The 22,123-nt window shown below is 38.5% G+C and overlaps 1 protein-coding gene across 9 annotated transcripts in view; it reads left to right on the top strand.

Annotated features, from left to right (window-relative positions):
* Window positions 1-22,123, top strand: part of mllt10 (MLLT10 histone lysine methyltransferase DOT1L cofactor) — a 182,176-nt gene that overhangs the window by 79,583 nt on the left and 80,470 nt on the right. For all 9 annotated transcript variants that reach the window (XM_039754252.1, XM_039754251.1, XM_039754253.1 and 6 more), the window contains one exon: window positions 4,313-4,367. In XM_039754252.1, the coding sequence (XP_039610186.1) occupies window positions 4,313-4,367 (55 nt within the window). The remainder of the gene's footprint in view (window positions 1-4,312; window positions 4,368-22,123) is intronic.

The following is a 22,123-nucleotide window of genomic DNA, read 5'->3' as shown; positions in this document are numbered from 1 at the left end:
TTTCCTCAATTTCATCCCGTGCAGTGCCCACAGAAGTTCAATTCTGCGGTAGCTTGCCTGCAGTAATCAGCCAGCAGTGCTGTTTGCCTGCACTCCCTCAAGAGCAACATACAAAAATAATTTGATTATATACAGCTGGGTTTTGTGGTTCTCTGCCCTGTAGAGCATGCCAGGCTGAACAGCATTAACAAGTCAAGCCAATGGGAATACAGGCATGACAGAAAAGAAAAACAAATGTTCTACATTTCTAATCCAAAAGTGTGATTAAGACAGACAACAAGCCATTAGTGGGCAGGCAAATAGATCGAGTAAAGACATCAGGAGAGGCTCAGATTCTGGGAATATGTGGTCTGTGACAGATAGAGGGCACTATCGTCCTCTTGAACCCTCAGATCAGACATCAAACAACAGGTAAAAGTCCAATAAGTTGACTTTTTATTAATACACAGTGCACAAAGCACCCTCCACTCCACAATACCCATATAAATACACAATAATTCTCAATAAACCAATCCTCCACTCCCAGACACGTTGCCACCTTTCCATCCAGCTCAGCTCAACTCTGGGATCTCCCACAAGCCTTTATATAGTCCATGACCTGGAAGTGCTTCTGGACCCGCAGTCCATGTGACTTCCTAGCAATTCTGGGTCAGTTAAAAACTCCTCTTCTTCAACCTGGAAGCACATCATTCCCTTTGTCCATGTGATTCGGATGCACTACCGGGTTGTAGGGAAAACCATCGTTGTTCCTCCCTGCAGTGCCTTCTAGTGGCCCCCTTGGTATCCAGCAGGGCTGTGGATAAAAACTCCATTGTCCATAATTCCCTGCTGGCATTCGGGGCACCTCCATGCAGCAGGGAGGACTCCACCTGGCAGCATGGGGGCATTGGCCGGGATGACTGGCCGGCCATCTTTCACAGGTCCAAAAAGTCAAAAATACCAAAATACTGAAGACAGAAGGGGAGCACAAGATGGTGGCGTCTGCTGCAAATGCAAGTGTATGCAATGTCCAAGCAACAGCAACATCTGTACTCCTCCTTTTCACTTCCAAGTTATATTTACCAGGTAACTGTAGTAGAGCTGGATCAATACTACCATTTTGGCTTCAGTACCGGTGTCCGTGTGTGCACTTTAGCAAAGGTGCAGCAACCGTGTGAAAGCAAATAACATAACATGGTTAAACATGAACCCCAAAATATTCACGAAACCGAACATAGGACGATAGCAACAGAATAGTAGTGATTTTAATGTATTTTAAATATTGTATCAGCCAACCAGGTAGGGAGGAGCAGCATGGATACACATGCTGGGGTTTTGAAATCACTCGTGAAGCTTGATGAGATGCCTCATGCAGCACACGGTGCTCCTGACCTTCATGCTATGCTGTACCCTCACGTACTTGCATGTTACTAGTAGTGGTGCAACGGATCAAAAAACTCACGGTTCGGATCAGATCACGGTTTTAATGTCACGGATCGGATCAATTTTTGGATCTGCAAAAAAAAATAAAAAAAAAAGTGACAAATTTAACTCTCCATTTATTTAGTTAAGTATTTTTTGCCCATTAAAAAACATTCAACTCAAGACTCATTCCATTCAATTATATAAATACAAATTAAGGTGCAATATACGGCAAGATAACTATTTCCTTTAATGTGGACACAATAAAAAACAACTTTAAATGCAATTTAAGGCATCATTGCTTCTTACTTTGAACATGGAGAGAGAAATAAAAACTAGCTTATGTCCACATCATCAAAAAAGAAGGCAAAGCAGACCTGAGCTTATTATTTCAATTTTTTTTTCAGAAACGTGAGGATGTCTACATTTTGTGTGGAAAGTGTAGATCTCTTTGCTGTAACTATGTCCCCTGCTCTTGAGAACACCTTCTCGCTAGGCACTGAAGTGCCAGGCACAGCAAGATGGTGTCTTGCCATTGTGGCAAGGTGAGGGTATTTACATTTGTTGCTTTTCCACCAAGTCAGTGGATCACCATTGACTGGAATGCCCCTTGCTGCCTCATAGGATACCACCTCCTCTTTGATGGTGTCAGCAAAAGCCTTGCTGACCATGTCTGTGCAAAGGTCTCGCCAAAAAGCTCCACCATTGCCGACGACTTTTGAGGAGGAGATGTGTCTGCTCCTGTTGGTGCTGCATATTGACGCTGCAGGGAAAGTTACATTATTGATTAAAACTTTATTTTAAATGATGCTGGAGGTTTGTCGAGCTACTCTGCTCCTCTGCTAAAACTGCTACCGCTGTGCATGACCACGCGCATGAAGCGGCAAACCGGACAAAAGTCAAGCGAAAATGCATGAGAGAGGTTGAGAGTGTGTGCGAGAGACACGCGCACAATACAGTGGAACTTTTTTTTTCTCTGATCTTTGGATCACATGCGTACCGAACCGTGGACAGGAATCGGTTCAGATCACTGATCAACAGTGATCCGTTGCACCACTAGTTAATAGTGAAAAGTGCATTCATTAAAACAATGTGTGCAACGCATAGACTGTACTTTTGAATTAATGCTGTCTGGTATGACATTTTACAGGTGGAGTGGTGGCTCTGAGGTTAGGGATCTGCACTGGCAATCGGAAGGTGGCCAGTTCGAATCCTGCAAATGCCAATAGGGACTCTGCTCTGTTAGGCCCTTAACCTGCAATTGCTGAGCGCTTTGAGTAGTGAGAAAAGCGCTATATAAATGCAAAGAATTAGAGTTACTGAACAGAATCATGGTGATTAGGCTTGGACTAGCTTGTGTCTTTGTGAACTCAGCTCACGCTATATGAAGATAATGCACTTGTTTAACCCACTGAAATATATTAATCTTCACTCATTTTAAGGTAAATACCCTTTCACACCTGTCCGGTTACGAGCCCCTGGAAGACATTACACATCTAATTGTCACTTGCATAAAATGTTTATGGTGAATTGACTGCCTTTAAACCTGAATATGAAACGTAAAATCAGTGACACACACATTAACATAAGACACAACAAGAATATTGAAGAAATACAGCTGTAAATTTAGCCGTGGCTAAGGCTGTCACCTCTCTAACCCTGGAAAGAAACGTATTTCATCAGAATGATAAAGACTTTTTAGGATGCATCTAAAGATGATACCACAATTCGTCTTTATATTATCTTGGGTTCTTTTAGAATGTCAGTTTTAGTTTTGGCAACAGTTCATGGTAGTTTCAAAGTAAATGTGTTCACTGGCAAACTAATAATAGTCCTTGGCATTCTCCAATTCACTTACTGTTTTTCAGAGGTACAGGGAGCAAGAGCTCGGCCGGGTACTAATCCCTCGCAGAGTCCTCACATTGGGACCATTTAATCAAACTACTAGAAAACTAGAGAACCTAGAAAAAAAAATCCATAAACACAGGGAGAACATGCCCACTCTGTGCTGATGGATCAGGTGCCAGATCTGTACTGGAAAGTGGCTGTGCTCTTCCATGCCACATAAACTTAATAATAAGTTAACTCAACTACTTACAATTTACATATATTTCCAACTTTGTTTTAACTGTTCATCTGTCTTAAAGCTGCCAAATTATATATTGACAGGAAAAACAGTGTTGTATGCATGTAAAAATGTAAAAACAATAAATAATGTAGGATGTTTTGTTTTAACATTGCCGGGATTTTTTTATTACTCTGCTGATGCAATTGTTTCTCAGTAAGTCTAGCTTTTTGGCTAAATGAGTGGAAATTTCTACATACACAAATTTAAGAATTATTTAAAGTTGAAATGGATGAAGTAAATTATTTGAAAGACTTTAACTAATTGATTGTATAAACTACTTTAAACAACAGTAATATAGTTACTGAAGTATTAATATCAAAGGGCTTTTTAAACCTATGGGTGTTTTATCCCCAACCAGAGTCTTAAACTCTCCCTTTTGTCAAATTAAAGAGGGGATTTCCCTCAAACTCAAAAATGAATTTCCATCTCTGCCTCTTAAGTTGCCAAGCCGTCTACCTCTGAGTAGCCATATTGGGTGCCACACATGTTGTAGTAACCCAGAAAGATGGCTGTTTACTTTGCTGCTTCAAAATGTGTGCTGAGATTTGGGAAAAGCCTTGGTAGCCCGTGTGAGATGCACATTTGAATCCATATTATATGATTGTAAAATCACTGAGTCCTAATAAAGTATTTTACTGTACCTATGATCCCATTACCTAGTATTTGCGTTGTAAAGAAAAAATACAGTGGAACATGTTTCTTTTTTTCTGTTTCTCGTCGCTAGCTTAAGCCTGTTGCCTGTTTCAACCTTGTTGGTATTTTTCTTTTTTTCCTTCTCTACAGAGATGTGAATTGTGCCCGCATAAAGATGGTGCCCTCAAGAGGACAGACAATGGGGGTAAGCTGCACATTTGTTTGTTTTTGTTCCCTTCTCTCTTTATCACTATAAGTTCATTTTTACTTAGTGAAATAAAGTGAAAATAAATGTTCTCAACCCTGTTTTGCATGTATTAGGCTTAGTGTTACTGTCTCTACATATATAGCAGTTCACTGGCTGGACAAAGTATACTGATCTTTATTTACAAAATCTTATTATAGGTTGTTGTCCAAACTTCCATTAGGTGTAATTTTGAAGAGGAGATTGTTCTTGGTTATCAAATGGCAAGTTTCCATGCCCTGTAGTTGGCAGAGACAGAGATCATCCTGGACATTATTTTCCTTCTCCCTGTACAATACGCATTATTAGGGTGTCGGAAAGCCAAAAGATATTTGTGGCTTGAAATAGAATACATGTGTGCTCACTTTGTCTGTCTTGGGCCTCATTGTGTGCTTGGTAAAGTGGCAACAGCACACAATTCAATAATGAGATCTTAGTTTTTCTTTTAGTGTTGATGCCATTCATTATTGCTTTACCTCTTTAAAACGGTTTCTTTTTCTTTAAATGTAATTTCTTCTTTGGTGCAGATTGTCTAGCCCTGGAGTTTCTAGTCTCTCTAGAGAAAAATGCCATGGCTGCTGGTTTTCAGCAAGTCCTGAAGTTTAGCTTGAATTCTGTACAGACTGCAGAGATCTCTATGGGGAATGCACTGCTAACACCCCACAATGGCTACTTTGCCTCAATTTTGATGTTTGTATAACTGTTTTCCTGTTTAGTGTTCTTAAATGGGAAACGAAAAACAAGTATCATTTGTGGACAATAAAAACAGGCCGATAATTCACTTCCCTTAGTTAGAACTCTTGATTCAGTTGAAAACATGGTTGTCATGAAACAGCAAGTACCGTGTGCGTTCAGAAATGACCATCTTCATGGAGTCCGTTTACTCTGGTTGGAAGTATAGTTTGTGTCTTGCTTTCCTTGTCACTGTTCTAAGTTTGTTTTTAACATTTATTCAAGCAACAGCTTGCTGAGGAGGAGCACAGTGTTGTAATCTCAAAGAATGAACAGGTGTTTATATTATCTGTTTATTTATTTAGCTTCTAGTGTCTGTACTTAGTAAGCATTCATTTATAAAGGAAAATGTTTAGAAGAAAGCAAAGCTCAGACTCTTGGAAAGCCTTTTTTTTTTTCTTCAAATGAAAAGAATAGTACTTGGGTTAAAGAGTCCCATCTTGCTATGGCAGAAGTAAATGAACTCCGGAGCTCCCCTGATGGCCACACCTGCATAGTTAAGTTAGTGTGGTAGAAGAACACTTGCAGTGTTGTAAATTTCTTAGACATTCATCACACATGAATGGTAGGAGTGGGAGCAGAAACGAGGTCAGAAGTTAAAGTTAAAACCAACGGTCACAGCTGTATGAAGGTCTTTGACCTTTTGAAGTCAATGTGGTCTCTTTTAGACTTGCTTTACTTAATAATAAGAGTAAGTTTAAAAAACAAAAACCTTTGGGAGTTCTTAATTGACTAAATGTTACTTTCTTTTGTTTTGCCTTGAAATGGTGTAACTCATATTTAGTCAACCATAGCACAAATAGGAACAGTTGTGACTTACTTTAGTATGCTATCAAAGTAGTAATGTTGTTGTGGTATTTTTGTGATGACATCTGTGTCCCCCCCAAAAAATATAATACTATCTAACAGACTTTTGAGATCCATAAACTTTATTGCTCAAGGTGAGTAACCTTGTCAACGTAGACAGCTCCTCATCACTCCGTCATTCATGCACACGGCCCCAGGAATGTACAAATGAACAAAGCCAGAGTTGTGTCCTGGGATGTTTGAGCCAGTGTTTCTCTGGTCAGGTGGTATTCTGGGAATTTTCCCTAGTCTGTATGTATGAATAAAGCCCAGGAACTGCTAGATTACTCCCCAAAAATGTTACAGAAGCTACAACTACAATGTACGAACCTTGATGTGAATCAATGAATCATTGGGGTCTCTAGTGATAGCCTGACATCGCTTACTGCTAACTTGGTCATTTTGTGGAAACTTTTTTTTTTTTTTTTTAGCAATGCTCCTAGTAACATACGAAGAAAACGGATTCATTTTAGGTAAAGGAAAATGTTTCTATTAGGCGAGCAGGGAATTGTTAAGCATTGATTGCCAACAGGTGTGACCGTGAAGTTCTGCTTTACAGCTGCAGTTTTTGACCTCTAAATGGAGTGATAACTCAGGTGGCATTAAAGAAGTGGCACAATATGTCGTGCACATCAACTGGAAAATGTGCTTTGTGCAATTGTTTTATAAACAGTAAAAATGCATTAGCATATGCCTTAGGGTTCTTTCTAGTGTTGTAGGTGCATTGAATGTTTGTTTGTGAACAGAGTATATTATAAATCGGTAAATAATTAAATAAGGAAATAAATCAACGGAGCATATATTGCAATGGGGAGAGAAATGAGTTCATGGCCGTGAATCATTTTGTGCGTCTCCTAGGATCCCTGTTCTCTTACCTGAGAATATCATGTGTGAATGCTATTACTGGGTTCCCTTGACAGTTGAACAAGCAAATCTCAAATTCCTGGGATAGTTAACCCAGCAATTTCCATGGTTCTGTGTCATAGAAGCTAACAATGCATTTAAACATATGTTTAACATACTTTCCTAAAAAATCTCCTCCAGAAGTATCTACACCCCACTCTGAAAAGCAACGAAGTAGAAGTAAACCATCAGCTGTCACAAAATCTTTTTGTCATTAGTTTTTAGTGTTCTGTGGATGTGAACGCTGTATTGATCATTCTATCAGTTCAGCAGGGCGCAACAGAGCAGCAGCCCATCTCGGCGTATGCACTCTATTATTTAACCTGGCATGTCTTGTCACCTTTTGAACATGTCTCCTCTTGTCGATTGTGCCAGCTAATCTTTGAAATGAAACTGCAGCCTCTACCATGAGGCAGTGGATGACAAATGTGACTGTGGTGCAGTAGCATCAAGGCTAACAAGTGGGAACTGTGGGCAATGCCAGCAAGATATGAAAAAATTGAAAAGTGTCAACAAATTTCAGATGATATTTCAATGACATTTCATTTCACCAGACGTGAAGGTTTAAATCTGGAGGAAGAGCAAAGGTGAAGGGACAAAAATAGTTTAGCTAATAGGAGTCCAGAATTTAAAAGATCCTTTCACACTTTATAATATAATTTCAGTGCTCATGTAATAAATACTAAAGGTATCCATAAAAGTCTTGGCAAGTAACCAGTGTGCACCAGTGACCTAAAGCTTTTTGTATTTTACGTGTTGCGTTTATATGCTGTCAAAACTTTTTCTTGTTCTGTTGCACTCTGTAAATCTTGATTATTTTTTTTTTTTTAGTATATTTACAGATTAACCCCTGCTAATATTCTTTAGAAGGTATTTCTAGTAGAGAACAGGCCTTGTTGCACTTTAATAGAATATCTAGTAAAAGTTGCAACAAAAATCAAAATTGTAAATATTGTATTATAATTTAAAAAATAATTCAACTAGAAGTCACAGCTTTAAAAATGTTGTGCCTTTTCTAAACCTCTACACTTTCAAAACACCATCTCATCAAGACCAGCAACTCTACAACACTTGAATGTTTCAGTTCAACTCAGTTTTGTATAGCGATACTAAACACAACCTCTCTTTCCCAATTAAATAGCATTGAGTCTTGTAATATTTGGTGCAGCCTCCTCTTCAGCTCACACTACAGGTTTGCACTGTGGTTTATGTCTGAGGAGTGAGACGGTAATGGCAGAAGCTTGATTTTTGTTCCTTAAAGCATTTTTGTGTTCGACTTGTTTTGGATTACTGTCCTCCTTGAAGATCGAGTGATTTCCTAGTTATACTTTCTTGGCAGAGGCAGACAGATTTAAATTTAAAATCTCCTAGTATTTCATATTCCATGATGCCATGGACACTAACAGGGTCCCCATGGCTGTTAAAGGAAGAACAGCATAACAGAACCTCCACAGTCCTTGATAGTGGGGCTCATGCTCTTTTCAGTACAGCCATGCTTTTTAATATTTACCAAACCCACCTTGAGTGTTTGTTTCTGAAAAGCTCTATTTTCATTTTGTCTGACCACAGAGCATGATTCCAGTTAAAGTTCTAGTATTGACTGGGACACTCACTGCGCTTCTGTTTGTAGTTAAATAACAGGAAAGGCTTTTGTCTGGTATGCCTTCCAAATCTATTATCATGGAGGAGGAATCTGATGGTAGTTTTGGCGAATTGGTGACCATAAGATGCTACCTTTTTTTTTGAATTTCTGAGGTCGGTTTCGGGGGGCGGGGGGGCATGGGTTGGCGTTGGTGCTTTCTGGGATTTTTTACATCCACCTTGCCATAAATGGGGGAAAATAAACTTGGGTCCTCTTCCAGGCAGGTTGGTAACAGCTCCAGTTAATTTGAATTTTAACACAATTATTGTCTCAACTGTAGATATGGCTGTCTTCAGGTGAGTAGCTATTGTTTTACATACATTCTCTGGCTTCTGAACATCAACATGCTTTTCCTTCATTGTATTTGTGTGTTCTCTTATCTTTCCCATATTGCTGAATGTGTCATTGTACTGGGCCTCTCTGTCACCTTATATTTATACCTTAGTGACATAGGAAGTCATGGATTACTGCTTGAAAGTTTTTACACACTGTGATCTTAAAGTTGGATATAAATAGAAACAATGCTTCAGTTACACTTTGTTTATAATTTCTAGGGGTGCTAATAATTGTGGCTCATCTGGTCTTGTTAAAAATAAGAAAATGACGTTGCATTTCCATATCGCTTTTCTCAAATACTCCGAGCTCTTTACATAGCGATTGGGGAGTCACTTCAGTTTAGCATCCACCTGGATAACGTGACAGCAGCAATTTTGAACCAAGGAGTGAAAGAGAGAGAGATGGTTAGGGGGCCATAATAATAATGCAGTGGTGAACAGAGAGCCAGGACCTTGGTTTTACATCTCATCCAAACGGCAGTGCTCTCATCACTGCACACACAGACCACAGGGTTATTATTCCTCTGCTGGCTTCCCCAACACTTCTTCCAGCAGCAGCCCAAGCGTTTCCTTGGTCTCTCATCCAAGTACTGGCCAGTGGCCCAAGCATGCTTAGCTTCAGTTAGATTACCTGTTCTGAAATGCAGGTGGCATGACTACTCTCGTTCATTTTATTGTTTTTTTTTATTTCACTTTTACTAAAGGTTGGGTTTCTCTCACATTTTTTTCAATGTGAGATAGGGGCAGTTCACTAAACGTTAATTTTTAAATAACCCTTTTTACTCCTCTTTTCCAGTGGCTCCACTAGTTTTTCAGGGGGACTATATGCTGAACAGTAAGCCACAGTGGTTGCCATAATACTGGGACAGGATAGGTCAAATTGAATTGAATTGATTTGAACAGGTGAGCAGTGAATTAGCACAGTTCATAACCGCAACAAAGGCATTCTGCGGGTGAATTTGAAGAAAGGTCTAGACAAGCAGTACTAGGACTAGGAGGCCTAAATGCTGTTAAACAAAATTGATTGACCTGGTCCACATTTTGATCTATCAAGAAGGAGAGCAGGGAGTACTTACGCACTCACAAATTGTGATTTAAAATAAAAAATGTGGATGGATATCATGAGACGGTACTATGTGGGTGGTAGGAAAGGAGATCAAATAGATGTCAAAGAAAATGCACATTGTGTCTTGTGTTTCATGAAGTGCAAAGGCACTGGAGAGCAGAGTGCATATGGTGAGCAGATAAAGTATGTTGTTTAACAACAGCATCACCATCTGATGAATGTATGAAAACTGAACATCACAGCAGCACGCTAATGTTATCCATGTCATGTGCCTCGTAAAAGTGTGTTAAGGTGCACATCTCGCAGCACCTCTTAACTTTTGTGCCACTGGCATTTTGGTGCCAATGTAGTTTATGTATGGCTGGTTTGTACAAAGCTTCAAAACGATCAGCATGGAAAGTAACTGGCCTAAAAATTAGGGACAAACTCTATATGTGAGAACAGTGAGTCATCTCAAAAACTTGTCATAATCAAGCTGTTTGATTCTGTACAGTATATCGTTATATCCCGAGTTCTAGTTCTGAAAAATTACACATTTTATAAAACTTACCAAGGATTTTGAATAAAACACTGGGAACTTAGCAATAGGCAAGCTATTAAGCAAAATGGTCTGCTAATGCTCAAATAACCTTGAGAGTCCGCCAGTGCCAGCCCCTTAGGTTGTTAAGCATATATATATATATATATATATATATATATATATATATACATACGTTGGTGCACAGATCAAAGAGGTTTGGTTTTAATTTTCACTTTTATGTCAGATATGGCCTTTGCAATTGCTGACCTATCAGGCTACAGGTGGGTTGGAAGCTCATTTAGTGTGTCTCTAGCAGCAGCTGGCACAGATCTTACTCACTTTCTTCTATTACTGTTCCTAGCATACCGCTTGACATTAGTACTGCGGTGAAGACTTCAAGAATTAATAATGACTTCCTCCTGACAGTTGAGCTCAATTATATAGAAATCATTGACAGACTGTTTAGGGATAATACATTAGTGGTAGTCTTCTTTAACTTTTGACGTTCATAGAGTACTTGGCCTCTTATGGAGCACACAAAAATGCAGTGATTATTAATAATCTTTGATGAGTTTTAAAATGCATGCATTTCTTCTGACAAGGTAAGGCTTTAATCTGCCAGAAGGTTAAGGGGGTGGCTAGGGGATTATCTTTTTAATTTTAACTTGGGTAAAGGCAATACTGTTGTCAGGTTTTCTCCTAGTTTCTGTTAGCATTATGTGTTTGTAGTGTGAAGACCAAACATTTCCACAGCATTTCACTTGTGACATTGGGCTCTCCTGTGCAAGAATAGATCCCTCTTGAGCATCAAAAGGTTCAAGAGAAGAAATATTCTAAAATAAGGCCATCAATAAATGAATAAAGTTATATAATCAAATACATCTCAGGTATTAAAACACAAATTGGACTAAGCCAATGATAGATGGTTAGGGATGGTGCCTTTCTCAAGTTATATTAAAGCTAAGAAAGACCCTAATTTATGGCAGCCCCACTTACATCTCCACTCACTCCCTTAACACAAAGTTTTATTTGAAACGCAAAATATGTAAATCGCTAATGAATAGATGGTGATTGTGGTCCAAGTTGATGTGGCAGATCCATTTTGCACATTCAACACGTTTACAGTTTAGGCTCGGTTTATTCTGGTGTTCCTCCTTGCAGACAGATAGAAAATCACTTATGGGTATATCAGCTTATAGATTTGTACACTCGCATGTGAAATCCTGTGATCAGAAAAAACACAGCTCTTCACCTTCACCTTCAGTTGTGCAACAAAGCCTTCTTCACTGCCTCTTTTCTCTGTTTTTGATTGCTGCTGTTCCTTAAAGACTGAACAAAATAGTCTTGGTATGAAATGCCCTCAAACGGTCACACCATGAGTGACTTGTACTCTTAAAGATGTGACAAATAATTTCGCCTCAGTGTCCCATATAAGGGTGTACCGTGTTTTATGTAGTCTGCTGACATCATCTCCACCACCACCACCACCACTACTATGATTGTGTTGCTCAGGTGTGTTTCACAGTTTTAAGTCTGAACTCTGTCCCTGTAACGCATGGACTTTGGGTGTAGAGATTTAGAAATTTGTTGTTTCAACTGATAAATCATATATACAGTGGGTATAGAAAAGATTCCCCCCCTTTGAAATATTCCCATTTTTTTTTGCTTTACAGCCTTAAATACACATTCAAAATATTTTTTCTCAGCTTTACTTACTCAGTGCAACCTATAACATCCAAGTGAAACATATCACAGCTACAGTTTAGACAAATTATAAAAAAAAAATCTAAAACAAGACCTCGTGAGATTAATAAAGGATCACCTCCCAATGTCATTTTGTTGAACCACCTTTTGCTTTAATGAGAGCCTTGAGTCTGTTGTGATTCTTCTATAATAGCTTTGCATATCTAGATTGAGTAATATTTGCCCACTCTTCTTTACAGAACAGAAATATTTTTATGTGTATTTAAGGCTGTAAAGCAAAAAACAAAAATTGGAATATTTCGAAGGGAGGGATCCTTTACTATACCCACTATATAAATTGGATTGTTGTCATTTTTGCATGGTTAATAAGACATAATTCACATTTGGATAGATGACAATCACATTTATTGTAAAAGAAAATTAAAATAAATAACTTGGGAAAAGTTTCAGCATTAACTTAAAAATTGACTTTGGGGGAACTGAGAATCCCAAGGTGCACTGTTAAATTAATTATTAGCAAATGGGTGACACGTGAAACTCCCCACATTCATCAGAGAAGAGGCCTTCCTCCCCGCTGAGCTGTTGAGCAAGGTGAAAACTAGTCAGACCAGCAGTCAGTATGGATAAACACCTAGTGTTAAGGAATAATCACTAAAACCAACTTTTGTTGTATGTATGTTACCCCATGTAGTCTGCAGTAATAAATAAGAAGTGGATGACCTCTGTTCTGCATGAAAACATTAAAGGTTCTGATACAAGTTTTGTGAATTTCCCCTTGGGATTAATAAAGTATCTATCGATCTATCGAATCCATATAAACTCCTGGTGACCATTGTTGGGAAAACAGCAAGTAACAGCAAATTTCCACTTTCAAATTTCAGCTTTTTCATTTTATTCTAAAAACAAAATAGGAAAAATGTTTTTTCATTTTGTCATTATGGGGTGTTGAGTGTAGACTGATGAGCAATCATGGCATTTATCTGTCTGAAATTAAATCTGCAATAAAATAGTGTGCAGAAAGTTAGTCTGAATACTTTCAGAATCCACTGTAGTTATAAGCCTGTCTTTCATATAATATATTTCTGCAATTTTTACTTTAAATATTAATTATTTAACTTTGCATCCAGACATTTCTGTTCACATTTAACCTGAAAGCCAGAGGTACCATGGAAGAACTGCATCAGTAAAGTAATACAAAAAATCTGTAGAATAAAATAAAGTATGCTGATGCATATTTTTAATTCTTTTTATCCGTGCTACGCTGTTTTTCCCCACCAGAATATAATTTTCTGAAGCTTTAAGCTATTTGTGCAGTCAACAAAAGGCCGTAAGTGCAAGTGCTTTTAATTTAAGAAATTTGAGGTATTTAGTTAAAATGCAGTTAACACATTGTTAGCTTAGGTGGTACAGAAGTGCACACAGATCAGCACTGCCACTTTACCGATCCCGCACACACCATTCAAATCTAGCAATGGATTGTTGGAGTGGAGTTTGCATGTTCTCCCTGAATCTCTGTGCTTTCCCTTTAGGTTCTCCAGTTTTTAAGCCTGAACATTTTCAGTGCCTTCCAAGTTTAGGTAAATGGTCCCAAATGTGGCGCTCTTCCTGAATTGTGCCCGGTACTGCCAGGTTAGGCTCTTTCTCCCTGCGCCCTTCAGTTGGAGTAAGTGGGTTTGAGAATGCCAGTGAACATCTTTGTTTTACCACTACTGTATACTTTTACCAAAAACAAAGCAAATTAGAATGTAAAAGTGATGGGTGGTATAAGGGAAAGGTATCCTACAAAATCCTCATTTTTCTCCTGAAACATCCTTCATATGTGACAGCCTTAGCCAGGGATACAGCTGATTCTCTTGAAAGTTACTCATGAGCTTGTCCCTCTCGTCATTAATTTAATATGTAGAAAACTTCATAAACGGGCATATTTAATAGGAAAATGACATGTGTTCAAACAATTAAAGCTTTGGCAAAAACACAAATTTAGATTGTTCATATAAATGTAAATCTCACTCTGTTATACTTTTCTGAACCAAAAATAAGAAAAGACCAACTAATTAAACAATAGGAAATAAAATGAGTCACCGATTGTGAATCTGGTTGGAACAAAACCTGTAGTCGCCTTGTGTCTCCCAGAACTGAACTTGGAAGTGTGTTCCTTTGGGGCACTGGTTCTTGGACTCAAGTCATGGGGAACCCACAAGTCCGTTTTACTGGGTTATTACAGAATATTAGTGTGCCGCTGGTCTCTTGATATCAAACAGTTAAACAAGTGGAACTGGTCAGATATATAAATGTAAGTTTATCCTCTCCATGCTTTGTTTGCTTTTTCCGTTGTACATTACAATTACACTAGTTATGGGCACTCTTTATTGTAATATTCCTCTTTCCAATTGTGTTTTGAATTGTTCTGCATTAGAGGACCTAGAATGCTTACCCATGGCATGCCTCTGCCATGCAGCTTTCTTCTATAACATGCATGTCCCTTATTGAGATGTTCCTCGTGCCCCACTTAAAGCAGCTGGGTATGTAATCTATCCTATATGTATTGTGCCAGGCTTTTCTGCTATTTCTAAATGGCATTCATCAGATTCAAGATTCTCAGTTGTTGCTATGGCAACACATTTGTGTACTGCCATAGAAATCTTTGTTGCTTTTATGCTTCCATTATTGTTTAATTTCGTTAGGTTTGTTTTTGTGGATAGTTCATGAATGAAAATTGTGAAAGCGACATGTACCTGACATATGCCAAATGAATGCCCTTCTCCCTTTGTGTTATGGTCCATGGTTGTGGTGATATGATGGTGGACTTCCATCCATTTTATCACAATTGTGTTACCTCTGTGGTGGTGCTTGTAACACTCACTGATGATCAGAAGAGAAAAAGAAAAGGCACAATAACCACAAACTCAGTCTGAGCAACTTGCTGCCAAATGTTCTCACCATAACCATGTAAGTAATGCATTGAGTCACTGTTTATAGACTTTAGGCAAGAAGTGCGGTGTAGTGGTTAAGGCTTGGTCAGTGGTGGAATTTGGACCCACAAGTCCAGTGTGTGACCATGACCAATGTGTGTCACTTGACCTGCCTGTACTGCCAGATAGTAAGAAAATCTGCTGAAGCCATTCCCAGGTTAGTTTACAACAGCCTGTTGGTTGCAATGAGGAAATAAATTGACAAAGCTCCTAAAAATGCTGATTGTAAGGCTATGTAAAGGACAAAAATAAATCTGGCATACAATAGTTAATTTTAATCATTGTTAAACAGAAGTAAACCCAGCTACTTTTTACTTACTGTGGTTTAGAGGTTCTACCATATGATGTTGATAAATCAGGCACATCTGGTAGAAGTACAGCCTAGAGTGTGACAGCGCCTTTGTTATGGAGGTGGGATTGAGGTTGGTTTCGTGCAGCATTGGGCTGGAGCTTTATGAATCCCTTAGAACACCGGCATTAATGGCATTAAAAATTCAGTCCTGTACTGCCTTTTAGAGCAAGGGTCTGCAAAGTCACTCCTGGAGGGCCATAATGGCTGCAGGTTTTTGTTTCAACCCAATTTCTAAACAAAAATTCAATCATCAGTGTTCAATCACTTATTGCTCAAGCAACATTTTTAGATTTCATTTTAGTTGTCTTATTTGTTAAGCAATTATGGATTGAGGAACTTATTTTAGTATTAAACTGCTGTATTTACTTTTTCTAATGCCTCCACCTCCTTGTCAGTAATAAGGTGCAGATGACGAAGGAAAGTGGGGTCCTCCATCTTTCTTAGTTCCATTTACACCTTGTATTTATCATGATCTGTGTGGTTTAGGAAAATATTTGGAAGCAAAAAAGCAATTGTACCGAAAAGGAAAAAAGCGAAGGGCTAAGAATTGCTTAGGTGCTTCAGGCTACAAATATTTTGGATGTTTCCTTTGGAAAGTAAAAATAATAACCTGATAAGGGAGCGTGAAGAGTAATAAGCTATAAAATTAAATAAAATTTATAAAAATAAATAAATGGTTAGGAGTAAGTAGTATAGTGGGGGAAATAAGTATTGAATGCATCAATGTTTGTTTTTCTCAGTAAATATATTTCTAATGGGGCTACTGACATGAAATTTTCACCAGATGTCAGTAACAACCCAAGTAATCCAAAAATACAAAGACGTCAAAACAAATAAGTCCATAAATTAAGTTATGTGTAATAAAGTGGAATGTCACGAAGAAATCAATATTGAACACGCTTACAGAAATTTATTTAATATGTGGCAGAAAAGCCTTTGATGGTAATGACGGCTTCAAGACGCCTCTTGCATGGATAAACTAGTTGCATGCATTGCTCAGATGTGGTTTTGGCCCATCTTCCACACAAACTGTCTTCAAATCTTGAATCTATGAATTCTGATCTTCAGTTCTTTCCATCGGTTTTCAATGTGATTCAAGTCGGGTGATTGACTGGGTCTTTTTAGCAGCTTTATTTTCCTTCTCTGAAATCAATGGAGAGTTTCTTTGGCTGTGTGTTTGGGATCCTTGTCTTGCTGAAATGTCCACCCTTGTTTCATCTTCAGCAGATTCTTATCAAGAATGTCCCACTACAACTCTCCATTCATCCTTCTTTCAATTCTATGAAGTCTGCCAGTTGTGTTTTTGGGGTTATGTGCAGTGCCATTACTCCTCCAAACATGGTGTGTGCAATGATATCCAAAGAGTTCAATTTTTGGCCTCATCTGACCAGACTGTTTTCCCACAGTATGTCATTGACTTGTCCAAATGTTGTTCTGCAAACTTTAAATGAGCTTCAACGTGCTTTTTCTTCAGCAGTGGAGTCTTGTATGTTGAGCTTGCATAGAGGCCATGGCAGTTGAGCGCAATACTTACTGTTTTCTTTGAAACAACTGGGCCTGCTAATTCCAGGTCTTTCTGAAGCTCTCTGTGACTGGTCCTTGGCTCTTGGACAACTCTTCTGATTATTCTTTGACAGAAATCTTGCGAGGAGCACCTGGTCATAGCCGGATTATGGTGAAATGATGATCTTTCCACTTCCAGATTTTGGCCCCAATGGTGCTCACTGTGACATTCACAAGTTTAGAAATATGTCTGTCACCAATGCCATCAGAAGGTCTTGAGAGCACTTTGCTTTTACCCATCCAGAGATGCTTCTTGTGTGACACCTTGGTAATGATAGGCCATCAAGTAGGACTAAATCGGCTGATATTCATTTGCACTGATAGGGGGCCATCAGGATTGCTTTCTAAATACTATCAGATTTCAGCTGGTGTCTTAGCTTGCCATGCCTTTTTGCACCTCCTTTTTTTTCATGTGTTCAATACTTATTCCCAGGGTCATTCCATTTTATTACACATAATGTTATTTATGGACTTGTTTGTTTTGTTTTCTTTCTATGTGTTGATTACTTGGGTTGTTCCTGACATTTGGTGAAAAGCATAAGACACCACTTCTTGTAATATCTTCCCAATTGCAGTGCTTCGCCAATCACATTGAACCAAATTACACTCTGGATAGGCTCATTTGCTACACACAGTTCCTGTAGGTTTATAGTGAAAAGGGTGTAAGTTTTCCTAAAAGCTCTACAAGCCAAGCTAGCCTGCCTAGAATTGGCCTCCTCCCAGGCAGTCTGACCTCCTAACAGCCCACTTAGACCCCAAATAAGGAACTTGTCTCCAAAGTTCCAAACATTATATAAACTACAGATACCCTTCTAGGAAAAGGATCTGTAGTCTAGAAAGACAAGGTACAGTACTGAATCTTTATAAATGAGAATTTTTTATTCCTAAAATCTCAAAAAGAGCATAACTGGTTAAAAAAAAAAAAAAAAACAAAAAGAGTTGCCTTGAAGGCAATCCCAGGTGGCCAAGTCAAAACCCCATAATCCAAGAACAAAAGCAAAAATTCCACTAAACATGAATATCTAATACTTTCCAGTAAGTACATTCCTTGAACTTCATTGAACCACTGAAGGATGTGCTCTCAAGGGTGGTCCTTCAGCAGTGACGTCAGAGTGCCCATTCCTCTTGGGGCTCCACCCACAAAATACAAGGGACAAAGCAGAGCAATTCGTGACACTTGAATAAACAACTCCTAAAGAACTGTACATTTAATAATTAACAAAAACAAGAGAAATAATCACACAATCATGAAAAATAATTCTAAGTTAACAAAAATAGAAAGTAAATGCAAGCCAGGAAATAAACCCCGGCTGTAATCTTCCTATATAATACGCTACCATGGCTGTTCGTTTGTCTGTCCAGGCTTTTAAATCACCTGTAGCTCGCAAACCGTTTAACCTATTGACTTGAAATTTGGTACACATATACTATGTGACATCTACTATCCGCGTTCAGGGTGATGATTTTTATTACTCTTTTTATTTTTATTTTATTGTATAATCAACTTTCAGCAGCGTATGGTGCAAGCATACAAGGCGCCATTCTCATTCCCTTCCTCCTTCACTAATCATTCTTGAGGCAGATTGAAGACTTAAGTGCCAGCTTAAGTGAAAAATGAAAGAAAACGTACTAAGTAATTGCAACACAAAAACTAACTTAATCAGTTTTAATGCAAAAGATGCCGACAAAAGAAGAGAAGCAGCGGGCCGCTAGGTTGGAGAAAAGAAGAGCTGCTGAGGAAGCAGCAAGCGCATCAACTTCTGAGCAAACGAATGCTGAACAGAGAAAGAGGATGAAAAGTAGGAATGCTCAAGTCAAGTGTATTCACTGCACGTTATCGTGCTGTACGCCGTTACTGGTATAATATAATAAAGGCCCAAACACACAGACTTTACCCTTCAGACCTGAATACTCTTGACTCTATCTTATTTCACATTTTCTTTTGTGTACAGGTTTTGTGTTTAAATGTGTCTTCAGGTTTTCCATTAGTTTTTTAGCCCATCATTAAGACAGTTTTCTCAAAATCCGTACTAGGAGAACTGATTCATCTGGTATACTGGATCAAGGAATAGGACAGGACAGACAATTCCCAAAAAGAAAAACACCAATAGCTGTGATATTTATCCTGGGATGCTGACTTGTTTGTCATTTTCTGTTGTTGTTCTTTGTAGGTTGTGGTGTGTTTTTGGTTTTATCTTTTTTTAATTTTATTGTTTTTTTCTCCTACGTTTTTGCTTGACTTGAGTTTACATTTTGTATTATAGGGTCATTCTTGTCGCATGCACAGTACAATTCTGAACTTGCACATGCTAATCCACAGGGAACCCCTTTCTTGTGATCTGTTATTCAGTATCTGGATGTGCTGTTGTGAGCCATTCACCTTGCATTGTGTAATTTGTTGTAATCTTGACAGTCTCCATTTCTGACAGCGAATGTGAGTAATAGGGGTGTAATCACCATGGGCATAGGTTCCTAATGTTTGAAAAGTTGAAGACCTGATTTAAGGGTGTATAAAGCAAACCTTTCTGGATTTGTGCTTTTTTTTTTTTTGGAAATACAGAAATATTTTGGTTTCTAAGCCAAGTGATAAGTTATGACACATCACAGAGAAGGGGGTGCCAAAATGCAGATTACGATTATTTTTCCTGATCTCAGAATTACTGCTTGCCCACTTAGTTATTGTCCTGGCCAGCCCACTTTGCAGTTTTGTTTTTTTTTTCCTTACCCTTGGAAAGTTCATCAAGAATGCGCCAGGCAGAATAAGAGTAGTTAAGGGGCCTAATCTTCTCTTTCTAAACCTCTGCAGTAGAACTGCTGTTGGATGAGACCAACTAGCCCTTTTGTTAGTTTTAAATCCTGGCTGTCATGTTAAGTACAAGAAAAGAATGGACAGTCAGACAGGGTTGATCCATTAAAGGCTTCCCTACATTGTGAGCTGTTCTACTTCACAGGCACATTCATCTCAGTTTTATGTATTTCATCTTTCTCTTTGTATGTATTCGTGTTTATAAAAGTAACAATTGATAAGTAGTTGGGTTGATTTTCTTATATGTTGCAATCTACTGAAAAGATGACCGATCTTGAATCTGGAAGCCTGCATTTCAGCATGCTGCTGGGCTTATCACCCCTAAGTTTTGTTGCCACAGTCCGTTTTACATTTCTATGCATGTAACCCTGTGGTTCTTAATAAATATCGGGGTGGAGTGCACTATGTTTTTGAAAGCCAATGTATCTGTTTCTAAAACCTTTGAGTTTATATGGGCAGTCAAATGAAAATTCTGTCCATTTTAACAAGTAGATAGCTTTGGAGTGCAAGTCCTCTGCACTAACTGGAGCAATGGTGGTGGTGGCGACGACAAACTGGTAAGCTGACTGAATTGTAGCATATGGACTGTGTTGTGGTTGGGGGTGTGAGAGTTTAATGTACATTTTCTCCTTCTGAACCCAAATTTTCTTTTGTGTTTACATATTTTGTGTCCATTAATATAACACTTCAGACCTTTCTTTAGTGACCCTCTGACAAGCCCATGAATGTTGCTTAGAAGGACAAGTGTACATTGACAGTGCAGGCATCGCTGAATTGCTAAATAAATAGGAGTTGGCACACCTTCTGGTAGATCAACCCTTTGAGGTCAACTTCTAACTTGTTTGGCACCCTTCATGAAAATGAATTTCAAATTAATATATAGGATGTACCACACATGTAGTGAGTGAGGTTTTGGGTTTAAACAAATGTATGGATTGATAATTAATAAGAAAATAAAGCAGGAATGTTCAAGGGGAAATGAGGACTTAAAGAGGCTGAAGCAAAATAGAGCTGTTATAACAAACCCTAACCTCCTGTCATGCACACACTTGAGCTCTTGGCATGGCTAACAATAAAAGAGTTGTCATAAAACAGTTTTACATTTCTCTTTTATTTTAGTGTTGTTCCCCAGTCCCCCACCAATAAAAACCTTTCTGTAATTAGTTTTTTCACTTAAAATCTTTCCATTCCCATGATTAATGTACTTGGTGAAACTTCACCTGGCACAGAGCCTTTCTGCAATGCTCCACTAGGTTGTGGACACTGGTAAGAGGGATTCTGGCCCTGTCTTCTACAGAGCATTTGCCATTCTTTAATTCTTAGGTTTGCCTCTTTGATCGTCATCTCAGGTTTTCAGCTGGGTGTAAATCTGGAGGCTGAGCGGACGATGGCAAACCTTTGATTGTGCTCTTTCCACCATTTCTGTGTTGATTTTGATGTGTGTTTTTTCATTATCTGTTTGATTTTTCCAGTTCCGATATCTTGGTATGTAGTGAAATTCATTTTTCTGTTGACATTCACAAGAACTCCTAGGTCCAAGGAAGAAACCCAGCCCCAAAGTGTCAATGGTCCACCATCTTATTTCACAGTGGGTGTGTGTTTTGTGGTGTGCCTGATCTTAAAGGTTTTTTTTTTGTTTCATCGGTTGTCAGGTTTTGTCTCATTTAAACACAGCACACAATTATATTTGTAGATCCACTGATGCTTGGCAAGCTTCAGGTGGTAAGTTTTGAAGCTTGTTCTTAAGGCGCTTCTTTCATGGAACACTTCTTGTCAAGATGGTGCCTAATGGTTGATTTAGAAGCAATACATATACAGCAAAGTTTATAGCAACATCTTGGGTAAGACTCAAAACTTTAATTGCTGCCAAAGAGCTTCTACAAAGTTCTTCTAAAACTTCTGTAAATGTGAGGGTTCCATTTTGAATTTTGTAATACATTTAAACCTTTCTGAGTGTAGATTGATGAGCAAAATGGCAAATGTATTCGTTTAGAATTAAATCTACAACACCAAGTGTACAGAAAGTGAAGGGATCTGAGGACTTTGTGAATCCACTGCATCTGACCGGTTACTTTGGAGCCTTTAAGATCTTTTCTTGGCTTCATAAGCTCCCTTTAGCCTCAGTTTAGTTTTCTTTCTGATAGTTTCAATGCCATTCAGAAGCCTTTAGAAATCTTTTATAACTTGTCCTCTGTTTGTCAAGTAGCTTTATTTTCAGTTACGCAGTCGGCAATTTGGTTACCACGCACAAGAAATGATATTTAAAAGGTTTAGAA

Source organism: Polypterus senegalus, chromosome 5, assembly GCF_016835505.1.
Source record: "Polypterus senegalus isolate Bchr_013 chromosome 5, ASM1683550v1, whole genome shotgun sequence".
NCBI classification, from domain to species: Eukaryota; Metazoa; Chordata; class Cladistia; order Polypteriformes; family Polypteridae; genus Polypterus; species Polypterus senegalus.
Note: the sequence above shows the minus strand (reverse complement) of the source record. Positions and strands in the feature narration are given on the sequence as shown.